General features: G+C 36.7%; 1 protein-coding gene across 2 annotated transcripts in view; it reads right to left on the minus strand.

The window, feature by feature from the left end:
- ZFAND3 (zinc finger AN1-type containing 3) overlaps nucleotides 1-24620 on the minus strand; it is a gene marked incomplete at both ends in the record, with an annotated part of 297840 nt that overhangs the window by 46671 nt on the left and 226549 nt on the right. Inside the window, one exon of one of the 2 annotated variants that reach the window (XM_084256964.1) lies at nucleotides 15205-15270. The exons of the other annotated variant lie outside the window; for it this stretch is intronic. Coding sequence (XP_084113090.1) covers nucleotides 15205-15270 — 66 coding nt within the window. The remainder of the gene's footprint in view (nucleotides 1-15204; nucleotides 15271-24620) is intronic. 2 annotated transcript variants of the gene reach the window in all.

Genomic DNA, 24620 nt, shown 5'->3' on the forward strand with positions numbered 1-24620 from the left:
TTTCTCTTTCTTTGTCCCTTGCTCAAGTAACAGAAAAATTAACACAATCTGAGCTAGATGCCCTATTTTCTTGTTTATATATGTATACATTTTTAATAAGTTTTGATAGGGTGGATGGATGTGGGAAATGCATAGCATGTAACTAATTCCCCTGCCCATTAAGCTAATAGAGATGTGGTTTATTTAAAATTCTGAGTTGCGGCACTGCTATTTGGGAATGCTTTCCAAAACTCTGTGGGTGGATACTGGTAATGAAACAGAGAATTCAGAACGGCAGGGAGCATAAGGCCAAATAAGTTTTTATAGCAGAATGTGTATATGCACTAAAAATAATTATACGTATGTAGTGGGAAGCTGGTTAACTGAGTCCACAGAGGCATTTGTCTATTCAGGTAACTAATCATGAAGTCCCCCATGACAAAGATGCTTCCCAGGTTAAACTGTCTGGTTTTTAATCATAAGAAAGTGAATTTACTGGCTAAAGTACCTCTTCGGTTGTTGGTTTGGATGCAACAGCCAGTCTTCTTATCAAGATTTTAACAATAAGGAAACTATAGATCCTCTGTGGCTCCTAAACTGTGATTTGTCCCAGAAAGAGGAATTCTCAATCATAAATATAAAAGCTTAGCAAAAAGCTCGGGAATAAGTGTATTTTTTTTTTAATGCAAGCTTGTGAAATCTCTGCAAAAATTCCTTTCCACCAATACAAACGAGTAAAATTTAACTTTGAAAAAAAGTCTAGAAACCAAAAGAAAAAGGAAGTCTGGTTTTCCCACTTCTATTGTCCAATTTTCTTAACAAAGGGATGGAGAGCTTTGTGGGCTTCCTGTCATTCAGTCCTCACCTATTCAGATAGGGCTGCAAACTGTTCTCCCCTTCCCTTCCCTTCACTGACTCCACTTTTTATCCAGGCCTGCATTCTGCAATCTGTCTGGCCTTGGGTCCTTATTACCACTTTTTGATTCCCTCTTTCTCCAACCAGACTGAAATACATGAGCTCTTTCTCATTTCCCCCTAACACTCACTCAAGTTTCTCTTCCCCTTTTTTCCATTCAAATTATCAGGTACCTTCTATCCACATTTCTATAATCTATTGAACACCTATCAGGCACTATGTTGGAGCTTTAAATGCATGATCTCATTCACCTCACAAAAACTCTATGGTTGGGACTACTATTATTAACTCTATTTTACAGAAGAGAAAATCAAAGCTCTTAAAGAGTTCCAACAACATTTCCAATTATGCTAGTAAAAGGAACACTGGGATATGAACCTATAGTCTGCCTCTAGAGTCCACATTCTCTGTCACAACCCTCTATTCTTCCCTTCAGGGTCAGGAGATTTTAACTTTGGGTATATTCTTACCCCCTACAGTTCCTAAGAACCTCAGCATTCCATTGAGGTTAACATCCCCTTTTGTCTTTCACCAATGATTAAATCAGAAATCACAGTCCTGATAATTTTTAACTCAAAAGAACTAAACACATTTTCCTCTGTCCATCCACAAACCTAAGTGAAACAAATGCACAAAAATAATGTAAATAACAAACTTACTGTAATAGAAATAGTTGTGAGTGTACTTAACATAAACAACAAGGGGTTTAAAACCTGGTAACTGCAGAGGTAAAAGCCATAGCAGGCCAACAAAGTCTCCCAAGAAGCAGAATGAGAAGCAGGGTAGAAAGTAGGGAGATATCCACTGGGGCTATTTGAATACTTGTACTAGTCTATACCTAGTAGCAACACCTCACTCGTGGCAACAGCTCACACTTACCTGGCAAAAATCTGAATTACTCTTCTCTAAAGAAATAAAATGACCTGTCTAGATAAAGCTGTTTCTATGGTTCCTCACAGTCAAGTTCTCCTGAATTTGAGAGCCTAACAAGCTCTCAACTTCCTCACAAATGCTACCAGTTAACACCTCTACCCCATTCCAACCCACAAAAGAGCCCCCAGCATAAATTCCCATTCAAGAAAGAGACATGGCAGAAACTCTTTCCACTATCAGACCATCTCTGTTGAAAAGTCAACAGAAAACCAATTTTCACTATGCAAATTAGAAAACCCGAAACATGAAGACAAAGACTAAAAATAAATAGGAATACTGACCTCAATGCAATCACAGATAACTCAGCAAAAAGAAGAGCCACAAGTCTAATCACTAATCACTCAGAAGATTAATTACTATGTAGTAATTATTATATTCATAAACAAGAACTGGCTGTTATGAAAAAGAAACCTTTAGAGAACAAGAAAAGGTTTACTGAAAGTGTGATTGTTGAAATATAATGAAAAGGACTGGAAGATGAAGTCAACAAAATCACTGAGAAAACAGAAGAGATGGAGATGATAGGAAAGGAGTTATGGAAACATTACCAACCTAGCAGTAGCGAAGCTGCCCGCGGCCTCTGCAGCACCAGTTTGATCCCCAGCTGCTCCCCGGCCACCGGAGAGGGTCCCACATGGCGCATAGACCCCTCCTGCCACCCGCTGCTCCCCTCAGCAGTGTACTTCGGTCCTTCTGCCTGCTCTGCATCCTGCTCTGGCTCTGGTGAATTCTCTCACCCTCCCGTGCTTCTGACAGTACCCAGTGCTTGTGTAAATGAATGAATGAATGAATGAATGAATGAATAAATAAATAAATAAATAAATAAATCTTCAAGCAAACAAGCAAATAAATAAATAAATAAATCCTTTAAAAATCCCCGGTGGCGCAGGGCTGAGTGCTGGGTTGCGAAACTGCCCGCAGCCTCTGCAACGCCTGTTCGAACCCCGGCCACCGGGCGGGGGTCCCACATGGTGCGCAGACCTCTCCTGCTGCCCACTGCTCCCCTCAGCAGTGTATGTCCTCAGTCTGCCTGCTCTGCTCTCTGCTCTGCCTCTGGTGAGTTCTCTCACCCTCCCATGCTTCTGACTGTACCCAGTGCTTGTATAAATAAATAAAATAAAATATTTTAAAAATATATATTTTAAATTATAAGTCCCCCAAAGAGAAGAGAATATTGGGCTGAGAGAATATCGAAGATAGTCCACACCTGAAGCATATCATCAGTCTTCAGGTATGAAGAGCCCAGAGAGTATCCAATATCTTGAATGGTAAGTACAGTGATGATTACTGAAACTTCTCTATAAATTCTAGTGATCCAAAGAGTTATAGAGGTAAATATGTGTGTGTGTGCAGACAGATATACTTAAAAAAATGAAAGCCAGTGGCATCTGATTTCTCAGTAGTAACATATCCTAGAAGATAAGGGAGTAATGATTTTCATCCAGTTGGGGGCAGAAATGCTATTTTCAAATATGCGAGAATCCCAACACTCCTTTTCTTAGGAACTTAACTGGAGATTGTTGTCTCCCCCCCCCAAAAAAAAAACGACTGAATAGTCGATCTGCCTGTTCTGCTCCCCACTGTCTCTAGTGAATCCGCTCACTCCTCACACCTCTGGCCTGTACCCCAGTTCTTGGTGCGTAAATAATTAAATCTTTTTTAAAAAAAATGACTGACTGGAAGAGAAAGCAGTGATGGGAAAAGTCTGGAGTAGGCAAGTTTGAAAAACATCTAGTCCAGAATGGAGCAGAAAGATGGTGACTTCAGGAAGGCAGTCTCAGATAAAATGTTATAAATACATGTAGAGAAAAAGGTGATAAACCATATATTACAAAAAAGGAAGGGGAGGCAATTAAAACTGCCAACAACAAAAAACTATTACAAACTTACAATCCAAATATAAAGCAAACTAAAAGGTGACATGATTTTTTTTTTTTTTTTTTTAGCAACTGATGGGACAGAGGATAAAAACAATCTGATTCTGATATAGAAACATTCTCCTACAGTGATCCAGGGACTATAACATTACAACCATAACAAATGAAATCTATTCCTAGCATATAACTTGGTTGCCTGGCGGGGATTAATATTTACAGTCATAATAATGTAAATGTCATTTATTTGCTTCCAATTTTAAGAAACAACCTAAGGACAAAGCATGGGAAATTTTCCTGCGTGAATGTAAGTAAGTTAACAACCAAGATAATATAAAAAGAACAAATACAGTTGACATAAGCTATGATAACTACCTCTAACCAATGGTATTAGCATCGTCATTAAGAGATGGGTTGGTAATAAGAATGAAAATAAATAATATAAATACTAAACACTGGAATAGAGTGAGCTAAAACTCTGTATTTCATACCAGTTGACATCTTAAAAAGTAGGGATATAAGCACCTTTTTCTTCTATAGTTATGAAGGTAACCTACAGAATGGAAATACTAAAACAGAAACTTGAGAGAGAAAGGTTGGTCAGTTTTGTGGATTAGGCTATCAGTTCATATGTTTCTAAACTATAATTTTCTCTATTCTGTGTTACGATATGTTACTTTCATAAAAAGAAAAACAATGAAAAATAAATGAACACCACTTGTTTTCTCTTTGTTCTTTTCTTCTGGGCTAAATGTGAGACAAAGAAAGTCTGTTTAGCCCACTATAAATTTAAACTATTAAGCGAGCCTGGTCTAGCTACTAATTGGAAATCCTATTTTCCCTCCTGAGTCCACAATAGTTCTCTCCTTAAAACCTTAGTATTCTGTTACTACTCAGAGCTGATGACATATTTACTGAGAAAATGATGATCTTCTGGGATGAACTCCCTAGTTCATCTTGTCTCAGCTAACCATACATTAAGAGAGAAAATTTACTTATCTATTCTGTATCTTCTCCCTTATCTTCTTTGAGGAAAGTAATAGTTCTGACTCTATAGAATCTCTGTGTGTCTCTTCCATTTGTCCTCTTATGTTTTCTATTTCTTTCTCTTCCTGTGTACCTGTCCTTTTTTAATCTTAACAAGGGCAAAGTATTTCCCTATCTTACCAGCTTCACACCAAGAAATGCCTGGCCCTATTTCTCCCTCTAAGCACTACTATTAAGGGCTCAAGTAACTCCTTAACTAAATGATTTGTTTGCTGCCTTTATTTCCTTATTATCAAGCACCTCTTTAACAATCTCCCATCAGTTTGGTTTCCCACTACATTATACTAACTTTTTTCAGGTTTTGCAATGATCTTCTGCTAGCCATAAAGCAACAGATTTCCTTAGCCTCATATTTCCTGATCCCTCTTCTCATGCATCTTTCATGATCCTGTATAACACTTTCTCCTTTGTTTATTTAGCTTCTTTAACTCACATCTTTTTCCTGTCCTCCTAATTACAGTCCTTACTTAGTCCCTTGTTCTTCTGTACTAATAATATCCTTACCTACTATCATACCTTTAATCACTGCTCCTAGATAAATGATTTCCGAAGAGGTCTCCTATTTATAATTTTCTACTGAACTATCTAAAGTAACCCCAAATTCAGTACATCAAAATTGAAAACCAGTTTTCTTCTTCCCATTCTTTTCCTGCCAGCAGTCACATCTCTCTTCAGTTCTCCAGTTTTAATAATTATCCTTTCTTTCTTCAGCCAACCCTAATCAGTTATTAAAACCTGTTATGATTTTAAAAGATTTCCCTCATCACCTCTCTTTATTGCACTGGCCACAACCCACAAAACAGTCTCTAAATAAATAGAGTAAGTAGAAATTGATTTTTTGGTAAGTCAAATATTTATATGCAAAAGCAAGACCTACTTAGAATAACCCAATGACAGCACTTTAAAAAAACTTTTTAATATTAATTTATATTAATGAAGTACCATTATTTTACATAAATAATGTCACCATAGTTCTCTTGGGGTCTCCTATAACATTAATTCTTAGTTTATCTGGTTTGTAATATTGAGATTATCATATGCCAGGCTTTATGCACAATTTAAGGCATTTAACTCTATAGGAAGACTGCAATTTCTCTAACAGTAGGAAGCCTCTTGATAGGTTACTTTTGAAGGTATAGTATAAAGAACTATAATCGTTTAAAGTCATGAGTGAAAAACACCTGAACTACCAGAAAACCCAAACTCCTGGATCAAACTGGTAAGCCCTTTTCAAAGCATTCCTCTGTGCCTCTGCTACAGATTGTTCTTATCTCAAAGGTCTAATTACTGTGATTTTGTGAAGTGAATGATCAAAGTTGAACAGAGCTTTATCTCAATTTCCCCAAGTATTAGGTGCTTATCTACTACTCAAAAGTATTGTCAAGTTATATTTGCAGTTTTCCTTTCACTAGGAACAGTCCTACTACTAGACTTGCCCTCCATATTCCAGTATCCCTTTATCACTCCTACCTACCCTAAGGAACTAAAATTCTAACCATTTCATTAGGAAGATAATTCCTTAAAAGAAAGACCACATTAATACATTTGCAAGTAATGATAAGCATAATTTATTCTCCTTGTCCTCACTTTTAAAAATAAATAGTTACATTTCTTGTTCTCTAAACTGGAATTAGATGTATTTACATTACTGTACCTATTCCATTGCCATGTATAAGCTCTAGGAACAAGGTATGTGTTTATCATCATGTTCCTACAGAATCTAATATAAGACTGTGTCATAGTAGTCTTTAAACAAAGAAGTGGACTAGCTGACTAACCACAGCATCTCAGCTGATCCTATATTCCACTTTAGCAACCACTTCTGAAGGTGTGATCTATAACCATAACAGCAGGCAATACAATAAGATTACAGCTTTAATCGGCCATGATTATGAAATATTTGTGAAGACTCTTCACAAGGGGGCTGCCTCAGAAACATGCACAAGTATGAGAAATAAATGCCAGCCCACCTGCTGGCAGGAGAGGCAATGGGACTGTCTTTTCAGATAGATGAGCAAGCAGGCAAATGGATAACACAACTTGTCTTGGAAGCAAGCAGCAAGATGAGGCAGTAAAAACCCATCAGCATACATCATCCTATGATGGCCTAGTGTCACTTCCAGCCTCTATTAGCCCTCGCTGCATCAGCGCAAGTCCCAGACACTTTATCCTGTTTATAATTGCTGATGAGCAGTAATAAGGCCTCCATGCCTCAGCTCTGTCCGTTCCACTTCGGCACCCACCTATTAGGTAATAACTTTTATTTACAGCCTTGCTTGATACGCTGTTCTATTAGTACAGCCAGGAACTGAGTAGGACCAAAAAAAAAAAAAAAAAACCTCCTTAATGGGCAGTATCATTGTGAGGCTCGGATGATTTATAATGCTTTGTGGCTGTTCTCTCACACTCCTCTGGTAAAACCGCTTTGGAAAAGCTACATTTCTAACATGCTGCCCTCAAACAGGCACACATATGCTATGGAGCAACATCTGAATGGCATCCTCCAGATCAAATCGCTCCCCCTCCCCCATCCAAAAGTTTCAAAGGATGAGAGAGGTATTAAATTCCCTTGATACCCTTTTTAAATAGTGTTGGCTCAGGCATTTTGCCCCAGTGGAGCAATAGAAGAGCTAATTAATGGAAGTTCAGGGCTTTTTCTCCTTAGTAAGAGTGCAAGCTATGATAAAATAAATGACCATAAAGGCAAAAAAAAAAAAAAGAAAAAGCTGTAACTATATTCAAGGATCCAAAAAAACTGAATTCGCACAAAGCATGTGGACCAGGGCCTCCCCTGGTGGTGCAGCGGTTGAGCGCTGGGCTGCCAAGGGCCCACAGCCTCTGCAGCACTGGTTTGACCCCCAGCCACTGGCAAAGGTCCCACATGGTGCAACAGACCTCTCCTGCCGCCCGCTGCTCCCCTCAGCAGTGTGTTTCATAAGTTTGCCTGTTCTGTTCCCCGCTCTGGCTCCAGTGAATTTTCTCACCCTCCCGCACTTCTGACTGTACCCAGTGCTTGTATAAATAAATTAATAAATAAATCTTTAAATTAAAAAAAAAAAAAGCAGCTGAACATCAAAGACAAGGCTTCTCATACACATATATCCAAAAGAGTAACAAGCCTCATCACACTTTCTTTTTCTTTTTATCCTTGAGTACATTTTTATCCATCAAGTGCAAAAATTCCTCTTAACGAGACTGGCACCATGACTTGATATTGACTTACATCAACATTTTTTCAGAGGAGGAGCCACTGATTCATATGAGTAAAACTCAAACAATACCTGTCAAAGAAGTCTCTTAGTTGAAGTACAGTAAACGTAACATACTACATGACCAGCTGGCTATAACAGAGACACAGTGATTGGTGATAAGGGGACCTAGCTCTCCTTTAGAGATACAAGTGAAAACAGCAAGCTCACCCCGACCTTTCCTGAAACCACCTGTGAAGTGCTTTTCAACTCACCAGCTAGGGGCCATCCTGGTGGCACAAGGGATTAAGACGCAGACTGCGAAGCTACCCGCAGCCACTGCAGCACGAGTTTGATCCCCAGCCAGGAAGGTGACCCACATGGCGCAGCAGACCTCTCCTGTCTCGCCCACTGCTCCCCTCAGCAGTGTATTTCAGTAGATCCACCTGTTTTGTTCCCCACTCTGTCTCTGGTGAATCCTCTCACCCCCCACAACTCTGGCCTGTACCCCAGTTCTTGTATGCATAAAAAAATTTTAAGAATCTTTAAAAAAAAAACCTCACCAGCTATAACTTACATTTTGAGTATCAAATATAATTATATACTGAGTTGCTACTTCATTCTGTTCTCTAACAAGTAATTTATAGGCAGTTTAAAGTTTTTAATTGAAAAAAGTACACACACAAGAAGCGGCATCAGCAGATTATTTCCCTTCATGAAAAGGCCAAAACCCACATACTATCAGTAAACAGTCCCGATGTCATACTATCCATGATAACCTGTGATCAGAACTCCTTAATTTCCTATGTTAGGGAATGGAAGATGGCACCTTTTAAAGAAATTTTTGTAATCGTCCCACTATTTGATATTCATTTTCTCCCACCCTAGGAATGAAATGAACTCTTTCAGGACCCAAGTATATTAGTGCACAAGTTAAAACATTTTTAAAATACTTTTCCCCCGCCATGACAGATTTACTGTTTTGATCTTTCTTCAGTGGTTACATTAAATGCTAATAAAAAAATGAAAGGTTTATATCTTCCCTAATATTCTTTTGATGGGAACTTGCATATTACACAAAAGTAGGTCAAATTTCTAATTTTCTGTCTCAAATGCTGATACTGCAAACCTGAAGGGAAAGCTGTACCTGAAGGGCCAAAGGGTGAAAAAGAACTGATAGACAGTTGAACTTACACCCAAAGCCACCTTTCTTTAAAGTCCCAGAATGCTTCCTACCACAGTTACCTATAGCATGTCATATTAACCATTACAGTTTGTACTCACTGACTCAGTGCTCTAGGATTAAATGTGCTAGTTGAACTGCTTCCATGAATATTGACTCTACTAGGAGATAAAACACAACTGTAGATATTTCTAAAATTTACAGGGTCACCTCTGATTAAACACTACCGCCCTTTAGCTTCTTAATCAATTTAAAAGATGTTATATAAACCTCTTGGTAACATAACCACAATAAAACATTTCCCTTTAACTGGTTTCTGAACACAAATATGGAAAAGTGTTCAGCACATCATTTTTTTCTTAACTCCCAGATGAAAGGGTTTTTCTTTTTTTCTGCTTTTTTTGTAAGAACAGGCAATAATACAACAAACAGGATGCCTGAGAGAGGTGAATCAAGAAGAGGCTGGAGGCTGGGGTGGGGTGGAGAGGAAACAATGAACAATACACGGCTATCTAGTTCAAGTCACAGCTCATCACACTGAGAGGAAAATAGGTGACCCAAAAGGATAACCATGTGGGAAGAGAAGAGAGGAAGGAAGGAAAAGCAGGCAAGGAATATACAGTTAAACTGAATTAACATGTTTCTATAATGAGTGGAAAGATGATACTTTCTCAAAAAATCTGACTTGATGTTTAATGGGACAGTTTCTAGTCCTATCTGCATCCATCTCAGTCAATATGGCAGCTTCCTTATGGCTCCACAAATGGTTATTTTACTAATTAAGACAACATTTTTAACATACACAGCACTTTAAAATCATCATTTTACAAGTCTATCAAAAAGAAAATTATTTACTCAACACACTTGCTGGAAAAACAGTAAAAGTCAATATAGAGTAGAACAAAAGTGTGTTGATAGCGCTGTCAATTCTGCACACTTATCCATGACATATCTTATTTTAACTTCAGAAATAAAGGGACCATAAAATGAAAAAATAAAATGAAGCCTATAAGAGGGATGAACTAGCGAAGGAGCCACTCCCCTTTTTTTCATATGCTAAAAAGTTCATCCTTTGAAAAAAATCAACCAAGGGTCCAGAGAAGCAGGGTTTCTGGGGTTAGTCACTGTTTAAGGATTCTGCTGAAGAGAGATTATTTCTCCAAGAAAATTTAAGACAAAACATGGTTCTATCTGTCACCGTAACTTGAATTTTTTCCCATTCCCCCCACCATAACTTGAATTTTAAGGCTCAGCAACACCAAGCTCCAATAATTGAAACACAAAGTAACTTCTTTTGCTATATGTAACTTTTGAGAATAAGTCTTATAAGAAAAGGTTATATATCATGTCTTTAAATAAAAAAATCCTGAGACAACAAACTTTCCTCCATTCCTAAAAAAATACTTTAAACACAAAAATAAGACCTCAATGTAGATAAATATCCAAATACCTTCCTTATAAGAAGAGATGACTATAGCTAAGATTGTAACATTTTGGCTTAAAGTATAACTTGACAGAAAAGAAGGACAAAAGGGAATCTTCTGGTGGGTGTTGCCAAGGAAAGTTAACTCTTTTCTTCATGGTGCACTCATTTTTGGCAAGAATGCTGTGAGAATTAGTATGGGAACATGTACAAAATATTCTGAGATCTTTGAAAAATGTAAGCTCTTTCTAGTAATCAGAAGGTGTGATATGCGTTAGCTCTCACATTCTAACCCAAATCAACTGGGACCTGGCAGCACTTTCAATCTGCTGATTATAGACATCCCAGAGCTCAACAAAGGCTTCATTTAATTTTTCTGTTTAAATACCAAAATGATCACGGTACCTCCTCCTTTTCCCCCTCTAAAAGTTACACTAGGTCTAACTTTTAATAGCTCAGCATGGTTAAAAGCCAGCATCTAAAGAAAAGCCTTTTCCCACCTACCTAACAAATACAAACATCTTTCATTTGCCATTGTTACTTTTTACAATCTGCTGCTTAATCTTAGACTCACAGTTATCACAAAGCAATTTCTTAAAGAGTTCCCTCTCTGATTTTGATGGTTGCCAACCAACCACTCTACACTGTAGCCCACCTCTCTAAATGGCAAGACATGTTACTTGTCACTGATTAACAGTCACTAAAAACATAAGCAGATATTTAATTAATCACTTAGGCTTATAGACAGGTCTTATTTAAAAAAAAAAACACACACACAACAACGGGTCTAATGCTAATCCAAGTATCTAATTTTCAAAGCACTAAAAAGAAAATTACCTGTTTACTGAGGTCACTAATCTTTTCTGAGTGCACACTCCTATCTAAAATAATTTGTACACATACTTTTAATATGTAAATATTTGTTGGTTTTAAAATGAATATATCTACATCACTACTTATCTGTCTAATCAAATGAATCTACAAAAATTTAATTTTGAAAGTCTGTGATAAAGATCTTTTACTATTTTCTCCCCATACCCCACAAACTGTACATTGTGTACCTTTCCTTCAGAGGCTGCTAAGATAAAGAACCACTTTATTCTAGCCTAAGTATCTTTTTTTTTTAAACATACATCATTATTATGGTGAAGCCTGCTTCAGACCCATACATGTATGACTAGACTGGCTAGAAGGGGTTGGAGTAAGCTCTAATAGGGTCTCGCTCTATAGCTCCTAAGAAATGATACCACTGTAAGTCAATATTTACTTACTATCTATACCTGAGGTCCTGTGCTCTGGGAGAGCTATGGTTACTGTGGCCCTGGTGATTAAAACACTACAGAGCATGTAATAGAGGCACAAATCCTACTTTTAAAGAACCTAGACATAAAGAATACCAGCACACACCAGCAATGTAACAATAGTAACTGGAGATGATTCATAAGAAAAATGCTCAGAATCCCCATCATTGGCAACCTGATGACTTCAGGACAGAGAGAAAGATGGAAACAAACACAGCCAACCTGTGGTTCTCAAAGCAAATCATTTAATTTACCTCTCGAAATCAAGAAGCTCTGTCCTCTGGAGTCAGAGCCATTATTTAAGACTGAGGAAACAGTGTTAGCTTGGAAAGCCTGAAGGGGTACACACAGACTTCTTGAAAAGGAGCGCAACAGGCTCAAGTTGATGGCCCCTAATGTGCATGCTAAGAAATCTCAACAATCCTTCAGGCTTTTTAGGAGATTTCCTGTACGTTGCATTAATTTCATTCCAAGCCATAATCCTCAATCTTTTTCTAGTTAAGAGGTATATATTCACTTAAAAGGAGGTCTGGAAATGTGACTTAGAGCTCAATGCTTGGTCTATCATGTCACTTATAAAGTTCTAAAAAGATTACCCTGGGTTTTTTTTTTAGATTTATTTATTTTTATACAAGCACTGGGTACAGTCAGAAGCGTGGGAGGGTGAGAGATTTCACCAGTCAGAACGGAGAGCAGAGCAGGCAGACTTAAGAAATACACTGCTGAGGGGAGCAGTGGGCGGCAGGAGAGGTCTGCGTGCCATGTGGGACCCTCGCCCGGCGTCCGGGGATCAAACTGGTGCTGCAGAGGCTGCAGGAAGCTTCGCAACCCAGTGCTCAACCACTGCGCCACGGGGGAGGCCCAAGATTACCACTGCGCCACAGGGGAGGCCCAAGATTGCTTTTACTATAAAAACTGACATGCAACGAAGAAGGCAATCAACATGAAAATCAATTAATGAAAGTAGGTATGGTAATGCATTTTGATTCTTCTAAGATACTCTTCTTCACAACTAAAACACCTATTGATGTGTTCTCAACAACTAATGGGTAGCCACTGTATATAGTTTTCGATAAGATTATAATAGCAGCTGCCATTATTAAAGATCTATTATATAAGCCTTATGGGTGTTACTTCTTTTTTTTGAGTTTATTTTTTTAAAGATTTATTTATTCATACATACAAGAACTGGGGTACAGGCCAGATGTACCCCAAACTGACTAAAATACACTGCTGAGGGAAGCAGTAGGCAAGACAGGAGAGGTCTGCTGCACCATGTGGGTATCTTGCCAGCCAGCCAGGATCGAACCCGCGCTGCAGAGACTGCGGACAGCTTCACAGCGCTGCACTCAACTGCCTGTGCCACCAGGGGAGATACCCATGTTACTTCTTTTCTTATATCAGCCCTATGAGCTAGAGTATCATCCCATTTACAGCTGGAGAAAAAATTTTGAGATGTTAAATTGTTTACTTTCAAGTCACATTTTGTAATGATTGGGCTAGAATCTGAAACCTTACCTGCTTCTAGAACTCACATTTAAAAAATTACTTCACTATACGTCCCATTTCCAAATCTGTGTTTCTCTTTCTCCATATTTTATTCAATGATAAGCCTTATCATTATCTGGGTAGGAGCAGAAATAATTATTAGAAAATGTGCAAGATAGTTATTTTTCTCTTTTATATAGATGACAAGAATGGGCACTCAGAAAGTTAAGTATATTTCCTGGGGTAATAACGCTCATAGGTTAATAGTGCCAGAACTTGAACTCAGATCTTTCAGATGCTAAAAGTTGTGTTGTTTTCCACTATCTTGCAGAATTGTGCTAAAGATGAAGTGACTATATATATATATATATATATATATATATATATATATATATATAGCATATTGAATGGTATCTGGTAATGTAGTAAGTATGCAGTAAATTCTATTAGTATTTTCAGATACACACAACAGTACGTGAGTAGACTGGAGGACACATATCAGCCTAGAAGATGAAGGGCATTAGGGACATAATATTCAAGAAGGGTTCCAACTAGCCTCAGTGTCTAAGCTGAGAACACTAGTCTCTTTCCCTAATCTCTCAGGATGACCCAATACTTGAGGCTCACTCTTGGCTACCATAACATGTTGGTAGAGCTAACAATATAGCTTACTCTAAAGGTTAAGACTAAAAGGAAAAAGAAAGACTACAGTACCATGTATACATGAAATAGACCAATATTCTGAATGTTTCCAAGCTTCTGGCTAGAGTGGGTAGGAAGCTGGCTCTCTGACTATGCACTGGTTAATCAGGATAGTATGCCTCACTCCGGGGCATAGTTCTTTTCTATCTCAATCAGGAACTACCAGGGGAGCTTGGGTACTGGGCACAGAAGGGATGAGAGCATACCAGAGCTATCTAACACAATCTGGCCTCCAAACTGGTCATTAGGCACAGAAGAGTAAAATTAAGTTTCTCAGAAATCAATGCCTAGATGTCATTCTGAAACTGTGAAAGGACATGCCTGTTTGAGATTTAACATAAAAACTATGAGCATTTAAAGGGGATGAGCCTTTGGTGTAAGAAATAACGCAAGCTATTTCTGTTGGGGAGTTAAAAAGGAGTTTTTAAGTTATGAACAATACTTTGACTGTGCCCTTTAGAAGAATAATATAATTATTTTGACTCTTCCAAATATAATCCTTAAGATATTTTAAATAGTAGGGAGCATTACTAGAAAAGGCAAATATTATCTAAAATAAATTAAGCTATAGGCTAAGGAAGCAATGGGCATTATGACTGCTCTTTACAGAGCTGTAAGATTCATAACTTCATGGTGAATAAAAATGTCACAAATGCACAAAGATGTTGATAGGACTCCATGAATCTGAAAAGAATGATTTTTAAGATGGATGAAAGAAAGTTTTCTGAAAGTATTAGAATACTGTAACAGTGAAGTTAAAACACTGCCTGTGCTACAACTCCTTTCACCTTCTGGCCTCCATTGTTTAATAATAATCATTTTTCAAATATGACCAAGACTTAGATCAATTAACCACAAGCTAGAAAGACCTGCAAAGACATGCCTCTTCTATATATTTCATATTTTAATATTCTTCAGAGATTAGAAGGTAGGTAAAACTTGATGTCCACCCTCTTGGTTGTAAGTGCCAGCATTAGACTCAGTCAATTTGACCTTCAAGTACACCAATTTGACCTCTGTTCATACTCCATTCACAACACTAAGCCACAATACATCAATTCACAATTGATGGAAGGAATTAGAGAAAACCCTGAGCAAGGACAGAACCAGTAGCTAATTTCTGTGAAGAATTCAGGTAAGAATGAATCCAGATAAGAATGATGTACGTACCTGTACCACAGGATCTTTTGGTTGGTGTGATTAACGAGACATGAGCTGTATCTGTGCATGGCCCACCTAGAAACAGAAAGGCAGGCACATCAATCAGGACATATCCTCTACATGCCCATAGCTGTTATTATGGGTAAAGAGAAACCTAACGAGGAAATCAACCTGCAAATATGCATAAGGAATGGTAGTAGGAAAGATGGTAGTAGTGATGGTAAGCTAATTCTAAGGACGTAATTTCAGTTCAGCAATTCAGTCTATAGATCCACATTCTTTCTACATTGCTATATGCTTTTCATAAAAAATAACTGGGTCTCACATAATGTTAAGGAGTTAAAAGAACAAAATTTTAACCAGAATTTTAATCCCCACAAGTTTGGGGAGATGAGTTTTCCACAAACCAATAAGCAGGAGTACTCCCTCTTAGGTTGATCTTAGTGGTTAGCTACCTTTGAATTTATTGCAAAGCTAGCTTTATTTAAAAAGGGGGACTCCCTAAAGAACAACAAACTGCTTGTCAGAAGAAATAAAGATAATTTTAATATAGAGAGAGCACTGCTGACCAAGGAAAAATATTTAGTCTAATTATAAGAAGATGATATAAAGAAGCCTTTCGTGGAATCTTTGTGAGTCCAGAGATCTGATGCATAAGCATAATTCAAGAGTATGGATGGGATAAAGTCAGTCAGTGGGTGAAAGCTTGAAAAGCAGTAATTCCATTCTGCAGAACCAGGACCATCAACAAATTCTTAAGCTGATATTGATATATATACCCTCAAAACTTTCTATTGACCATGCCCTAACTTCTGATATAGGAAGTTACTTCACAAACATGAAGATCAGTGATTCTCAAAAGGCCCTGGCAGTAGCAGAGGTGATCTTAAAGGAACAGAACACACAGGCAGATGATACACACATATTCTGAAAAGGTTCCACACATATTCTGACGAGCAAGTAGGAAACATGGTTACTTGGCATAGATGTGTGTCATCTACGACAAAACTTCACATCATTAAAGTTATTCATAGAAAAGGAAGGAAAGATGAAAGTGCTCCAAGACCTGTTCCTAGAATTTATGTCATCCAGAGCCATGGGTTCAGGGTCTGGACTTGGAGATCCCACCTAAGGATTTCATAGTCCACTCTCTCCTATACCAAAGCCACAATGGTAGCAAATTTTACTGGGTTTAAGAAGACATGGAAGGGCCTCCTTGGTGGCGCAGGCAGTTGAGCGCCACAATGTGAAGCTGTACGCAGCCTCTGCAGTGTGGGTTGGATCCTGGTCGGCCAGCTACGGTCCAACATGGTGTGGCAGACCTCTCCTGTCGCGCCCGCTGCTCCCCTCAGCAGTGTATTTTGTCAGTCTGCCTGTTCTGTTCCCCGCTCTGTCTCTGGTGAATCCTCTCACCCTCCTGCGCATCTGGCCTGTACCCCAGTTCTTGTATAAAAATAAATAAATCTTTAAAAAAAAAAGAAGACATGGAAGGGAAATAAGTTAGTGCATTATTAATGCTGAAGATCACTTAAAAATACCTACTATGTGCCACCAGGGGTTAGTTTTATGGTCAAGGAACTTACACTCTTGTTAGACAAAATTTGCATACATAGATACAAATAATAATACATGACAGCAATAAAGAGCATAACTGGCCAGTATCTCTTGGAAAATGTATTAAGGAATTTGAAAATGAGGCGAGAACTGAAAGTTTAGAAAGTCAGACAGAAAGAGTAAGACAACTCAACTGAAAAAATTTCCTAGAAATGTCACAGTCCCCAGAGAAAGGTTATCATACCAAAATCTAAGAGTACAAATGGGCCACTGTGACATGAAAAAGACAACGTGGACAGAGCCACAGGAAAACCTTATCCATACCTCAAATCCTCAAGAACCTTCTGGCTTCTGTAATTCCATAAAACACTGTAGTTTTTGCTTCCATGTAAGGATTTTTTGCTGTTATTATTGCTAATAGGAGCATTCTTAATTTTAGGAAAATACAGGCTTTCAGGAAAAACTCAGTTTAAGTCCTGCAACTATTCTTTCCTGGCTGAGTAATCCTGGATAACTAAGTCTCATTTTCTTTAACAAAAGTTGCCCATAAGCCACAGTGAAGATGAAATCATCTGGACAAAAAGACTTCATAAACTATAAAGCTTTATATTATGTATCATTTTTTCTTCCATAGATTTTATTCTCCCAAAGGTCAAAAACCACTTCATCATCTACTCTTAGGTCACAACTATGTGGACAGCGTACTTAGTAGTGGTCTAATTAAGGGACCATCACAAACTGCCTGATTTAATCAGGAGTGATGTACTTTTTTTCAAAACATTTAAAATACAACTTAAAAGTGCACAAATCTTAAATATATATTCTGAGGATTTATTTATGTGTGTGTGTGTGTCTGTCTGTCTAAGAACCAACAGATAAAAAATATTGTAACATTTCCAAAATCTAAAAAGTTTAAGGGAGCCTTTAAAAAACAGAGTCCCAGATGCTGATTCTGTAAATTTTGGTGTAATAGATGGGGCAGGCATAGAAAGAGGTACATATACATTTGAAATTTAGCTGAGCACAATGTAAACATTAACAGCCCAGTTACTTCCTATTCCTGATAACATTTTAACTCTCAATATCTGGCCAAGATCCCTGAGTTCCCACAACATCATGAGCAGAACACAGCAAAAAAGTCAATAACAGCTTAACTACCACAACACTTTTTAAAAAGAACATAAAATAATTCACCCAGTAAAATTAGAAGAGAGAAATCAATCAAATCCTCTAAAGAAATCTGACTAGACTCATGAATTAACACTCCCATGTTTACAAATGCAACCTTTTTTTCATTTGTAGGTCAAGAGTTTATCCTTTTAAAAATTCCTAGTAAATGAATTTCTGTAGGTTTTGGCAAATACCCAAATAACTTTAAGACTACCTAGCATATCTCAACATGCATCATCATAAAAGTGTTCTCCAGAGAGCTTGTTAAACTAACAACCCAATCCAATGTATTCACTACATTACAGTAAAGTACAAATAGAACCGTAGTTGAACCAAAACAAATTGACAGAAAGAGTAACGGGTAGTGATAATATACCCCAGTTTTGATAATTGGAGAAATATTATAAACAGAGAGCTTGGAATTAGGTTTGGTTTGGCAGACTATAACCTATGAAACACTTTAAAATCCAAAACAGACATATATGAGTACTGCATATATATTCTACACTAATTGTACTGTCATACAAAATTTCTATACTCTCAAATAAATGGAAGTAGCCACAGGAGTTTATAGTAGCTACCCTTACACAATTAATTCCACATCAATTGTTTAAAATCAATGCAGGAAATAAAAGTGCCATTCAGGAGTACCTCTTTAGATTTTTGTTCAAAACCATAAAAATATAACATGAGTCCCAGGTGGCTGTAACAAACAAAATAATTTTGAGAGTTGGTGATAAGGATCAATTTGTTCCATCTGGAATGGAGCTGGTTTTTCCTACCGTTGCTTTCTGATGCCTGAGAAAGGGGCTGGCATATAATCCCATAAATCACTGTAAAATCTGTTCCCAGTTTTGGTGTGTCTTGCTCCAAGCAGACGTTTGGACAGAGCTAAAAGGTGAGGGAGTCTCTTCATTATTAGATTCTGTAGGTGAATGTGTGTGGCGGGAGAGAGAGAGAGAGAACATGCCCGAGAGCGATCACATCATGAGATCAACAATGGGAAAATAAATGTATTTCTAAGTATAGAACAATTCATACCATTATACTATAGCCTATATTACTGGCAACTGAGTTTGGAATAGTAAGTTTTGGGTTTTTAAATATTAAAAGAAATTCAGCAGTTAAAGATCCTTGCTTAATATGACAGACTTTGGAATCCTGAACCAAATGATATTAAGATTAACCAACCTAAACTTTTAATCATCTTGAGTGCTTTTTGCTTTTTTCTTTTGCTAAAGTAAACATTTAAATTTTTGAGTTTCTTCATTAACCATAGATATTTAATACAGACTATTATTTTACATTTGATATAACACTCAGAGGACTTCTTCTCTGAAAATAACAAACTCAACAATTTAGGGTCTGGAATTTGCAAGTATGTAATGTCTATAGTAACCTGTTGTTTGTGACCAGAAATCTAAACATTCTCTCTCTTCTAGGGATGTTTCTTTTCTTGTGTTAAAGGTATCATACATAATGTAGCACTATGGATCATACTTGGAATTCGACATGAGACCAGAAAATGAAATTCTTCAGCTGTATCCCAACAATTAGAAATCTTTATAGCATTTGCAGCAATAGGGTACTGAATTTCAACCCTATAAGGTTAAAGACAGCAGTAAAATCTCCATGCTAAGTTCAATGAAACCTGCAGGACCAGAAGGACTAAATATAGGTATCCCATCAGCTATCAACACTCACGTTTCAAGTTGAACTAGAAATTTTCTTTTCAATTTCTGGTATAGTTACTGAATGTGTCAAAAACCAACCAATCAACCAACCAACCCTGAACACCCACTAGTCAATTGCATAGACTGATTTAAGACAGTAACTCAAGGAAAAGTAGAGACACAGGCTTGGAGAACAGCAGCATTTAAGCTTGCAACTGTCATTGGAACTCAAAAAAATAAAATAAAAATTAAAAATAAAGTATTTCTCCTTAACCTTGAAAATCTAGATCAATAGTCTACACAGAAAGATTCCGTTAAAACACCTGTGATGACTGGTTATTTTTGGTACCTGGTTCTACTATTCTCCATTGGCTGCAGTTACACCATGTGCTAAAAACACATCAATTAGGGAAAATGGACTGTCAAGGAGTCAGTCAGCTAAAAATTGCCCGAAGCCCAATAATCAAGCAAATATTCTGCTGCGGGCTCTTTCATGGTAACTGCAAACTATTAATACACAAAAGTAGCCATTCCTTTTGCAGATTTATAACACTTCAATATTCTTGCTTAATTAACATGACATTTACATAACAGTATCTAATTAATTTCCAACTAAAGGCACTGTGGGCTAATTAGAAATGTATCATCCTTTTTTTAACCAGCTTGTCAATTGTACTCTATCATAATCTCTACATTATTTACCTTTACAGCATCTTACTTTTCCAGGCTCACTGGTGGAATGGTGATTTTGGACAAGAGATTCAAGAGTTGCAATTCCCCTCCTCCCCCTCCTCTGGAAGACTTAATATTTTATTGAGTTTTTTGATAAAGCTTCTAAAAACATAAATTTACACAATGGAAAGAGTGAAATAAACTATTTTCCCCTGACATGGTCATATTAAGAATGTAAAACTATCTTTTAAAAGCATTCAAAGAATCTGTATTTCTTCAGTGATATTTCTTCTTTAAGAGCCTTCAACATATACAGGGACACTTAAAATAGTAATAAATATCAGGAATAGATCAGAATGTACAAGAATATGTAATCTCTTCAGAAAGGGAAACCCTGTTCCTCCAACCTCACCCTAAACCTGCGATTCACAAGTGGTTTTAATCAGAAAGGACATACCTAATCTGTCTACATAATTGAGTTTGAAAAGCACCATTGATTAAAAACAAGGACACATAAAGATATAATGTGTGGGAATCTAGGATTACAGAAAATCTTCAGTACAGATAATAGCCCTTCCATTTTTTCAAATGAAACTCCCAAATTAAACCATTTACAAACTCTTGTTACAGAATCTGTGTTAATCTTTCAGGTAGAAGTTGTAATCCAAACTCATTGCATGATCTCTCATACCATTTAGACCTAAATTAGGAATTCATGAGAAGGGTATTTTCAAAGTGGTTTATAAGTTGCTACTGGTATGTATATGACTACACAAATTTCATTACCAATCCACTCCCACACCCCTAAATAATTACAGTGCCTGGCAGCTCTGCAAATAGTAGTCTGCAAATGTACTTAATAGCTTATTTGCTCAATGGAAAAAAAAAATTTAAATTCTCCCACACCACCTCTCCCAGGGAACACAACAAGCAAAATAAAATCAAGAATGCTTTCATTTGCCCAGCACTGACTTTTTACAGAAGGAGAGTAGACAAACCTGCTGGGGCCGGGGTAAGTGTTTTGGAAGAAATGGTCTCTTCTGACCTAGCAATGGCTTCAACAGAATGAGTATCAAGGGCAGGGGCAAAATCTTATTCATCTTGGTAATCTACCGCATGAATGGAAGTAATCCAGGTAAAAAGCAAACTGGACATACGCAGTTATTCAGAAGGAAAATGACAGTATTAATAAAAACAGTTGACTTTCATAATTATACTTAAGTCTAGAATAGCAGTTCTCTAACATTTAGATCTTAGGAATTTTTTTCACTTAAACCATTAAGGACACTAAAGAGCTTTTGTTTATGTGGGTTATATCTATTAATATTTATCTTTTCTGAAATTAAAACTAAACCATCTTCAATTAAAACATCACAAAATTAGATGTCAACATAAAAACACTTAATGAAAAGTTTTAAAAATTTTTTATTTTCTAATTATGCTTACTGACAATGGAAATCAAGAAATAACTGTTTCTGGTCTTTTTGATGTAAAAAAACAAATAAAAAGCTGTGTGGTTTAAAGACACCTGGATTTTCATATCTGCAATCTGCATTCAATATATTGCCATGTGTTGGTTTTATGATGCATATGAAGAAAAACTACCCTCAAATAGTTATATAGTTGGAAAAGCTAAAACCCTGAGTCAGCCTTAAGAACTTCTATACATGCCTGGACTACATCTTGAGAGAACCGCTGGCACAGAAGAAACTAGTGAACGTAAAAGTTAATTTCCATTTTTTTACTCATATGTCTTACTCTTGCAGACACAAAGACCAGTCAATGCCTTGGTATTAATAACAGTAAAAGGTTTGCCTATTCTAACCAAAATATTGATAATTAGGTAAAGACAAAGGATAGTGGAATAAACCTACAGTCACAATTTCAAGCCAGCACATTCTATTTCTGATACTCATAAAGGAAGAGTAAAAAATAGGTTTTTTTACTCTGAAGGATTCTGAGCAGTTAAATTTGTTCAATTTCAGTTTTTCAGACACAATCTCTTACCCAGACTGCTTATGACCAAAACAGAGCTTCCCATATATTGATATACTGACATCACTATCACTACCAGTGAAGGTCTGAGACACCACCATCTTGGGGATCGAGACTAGAACATTAAAAAAATGAGAGGGCAAAATATCACCTGGCTAGTGAAGTTAGTTCTGTTTTTAGATATTGTTGTTACTCTCTGTGAAAAAGCATATTTAATACAGAAACTGGAAGCTGATAATGCTCAAATTTAGGTTTCAGTCCTGACTACTTATATTCTTAACTAACACCCAACTAAGATTTCTATATTTGCATTTTTCTATCAACACAATAACAACATTATTAGAGAAACCATTCAGCATTTGAAAGGAACTTTTATTATTTTGACATAATGCAGCTACCAAGAGCATAGCATGCTCATAAATCTTGACCTGTATCAGCAACTGAAAGGTTGCAGTGCATTCCTCAGAAAAGGACAAATCTTTTATTTTCTTCGTAAGAGATTTCAGAGAAAATGGTAAAAAAAAAATCTATGTAGGCCCCTAAATTCTTAAAAAGAATTTTGAATACAGATACTGTTCCCTGCCTCTATGCAGAGTCTTTCCTATAGGTAGCAATATGTTAAGTGACAATGAATGGAAGGTACCTGACTCCAATCTTGTTTTAGAGGCATGTACACTGACAGGTCTTACTACCATAATAGGGCTTCCTTTCACAAATAATAGCTTAAAGTGTCACAATTTGAATTACCAAAGAAGTGCTTATAGTAATATTTTTGAATTTTAAAACTTCCTTACCAAGGTGGCATCCTACTGTTTTTATTGAATCTAAAGAATCACCCTTTTTAACAGATCAAAATGTGAAACGGTTTATGAAGTAACAGAGCACATGGATACAAAATACAAAGTTATATGTAGTAATTTTTTGGCAATGGAGGTTCTGAACTTTCAGAGATAAGTTCATAAACACTTAAAATATATTCATGGAAGGTTAAAATGACTACTCTGAACACACCCAAATGGAGTCCCCTATTATAATATGATTTTTTTTTTGGCTAGACACTTCTGTCATAATAAAGCTTAGATTTAGTTTAAAATCAGCACAGCATTACCCACTACCTATAGCTACACAAATAAAAACAGTATGACAACTACAAAGGGCTAAAGCTATGGAATGTGTGATTGTTCATTGTGACCTTTTACTTTCACAGCAGAGTATGGTTTCTAATTTAATAAGAACATTTTAAAAATCTGCATTTGCAAAAAGGGAAGTAGTGACAATGTTGCTTCAAAACCATTCTGAATATCAACAGCTGTATAATCTCAAGGGTGCCCAAGGAAATCTTTATGGGAAACTAACTAAGCTTTCAGATTTTAAAGTATGGCAGTCTTCTGTTTTACAAGAGGGTATCTTGAAAGGTGAAATTCAAAGGATACAATATTTATGAGCAAAAACTTATTTCACAATACAGAGGTGGCTATATGTACAGTTAAAAACAACAACAAAAACCAAAAAAGACACCCTATTATCTAAAAGCTCTGTTAATACAGATGAATTGTCACCACAAGGAAACCAAGTTTCAAAAATGGTAGAGAAACAGCCTTTTTAAGTTGCTTCATGCTGGGGTTACTGTATAGCACAGAAAAAAATAAATATTGAGTAGCTAGTCAAAATCAAGTTCATGTAAACAATTATGAAATTTTTATGGAACCATAAAAGGCCCCAACATAGTTTAACAATCTTGAGAGCAAAGAAGAAAAATAGAAGCATTCCTGACTTCAAACAATATTACCCAGCAATAGTAATCAAAACAGTATGGTACTGAAAGAAAAACAAAAACTCATATCAAAAGAACAGAACTGAAAGCCCAGAGATAAAAACCTATTAACATAGACAATTAATCTTTAACAAGGGAGTTACAGCCATACAGTGGAGAAAAGGTAACATTTTCAATAAATGGTGCTAGGAAACATGGATAACCACATGTAAAAAAATGAAGCAAATCCCAATTTTAACTGCATACACAATAATTAATTCAAAATGGATCCAAGATCTGGACATAAAGAACCGTAATCATAAAGTACATGAAGAAAATACAGGGAACACATTACAGGTAATCTATCACAAAGATGTATTTGGGAATACAACCCCAGCAGCAAAGGGAACAAAAGCAAAAATAAACAAGTGGGATTATATCAAACTTAAAAGCTTTTTATACCTCACAAAAACAAAAAGGTAACCTACAGAATGGAAAAAAATATTTGGAACCATACATCTGATAAGATGCATACAATCCAACAACAAATGACCCAATGAAAAAATGGCCAAAGGGCTTCAACAGACACTTCTCTAAAGAAGACATTC

This window comes from Talpa europaea, assembly GCF_964194135.1.
Source record: "Talpa europaea genome assembly, chromosome: 2".
Taxonomy (NCBI): Eukaryota; Metazoa; Chordata; class Mammalia; order Eulipotyphla; family Talpidae; genus Talpa; species Talpa europaea.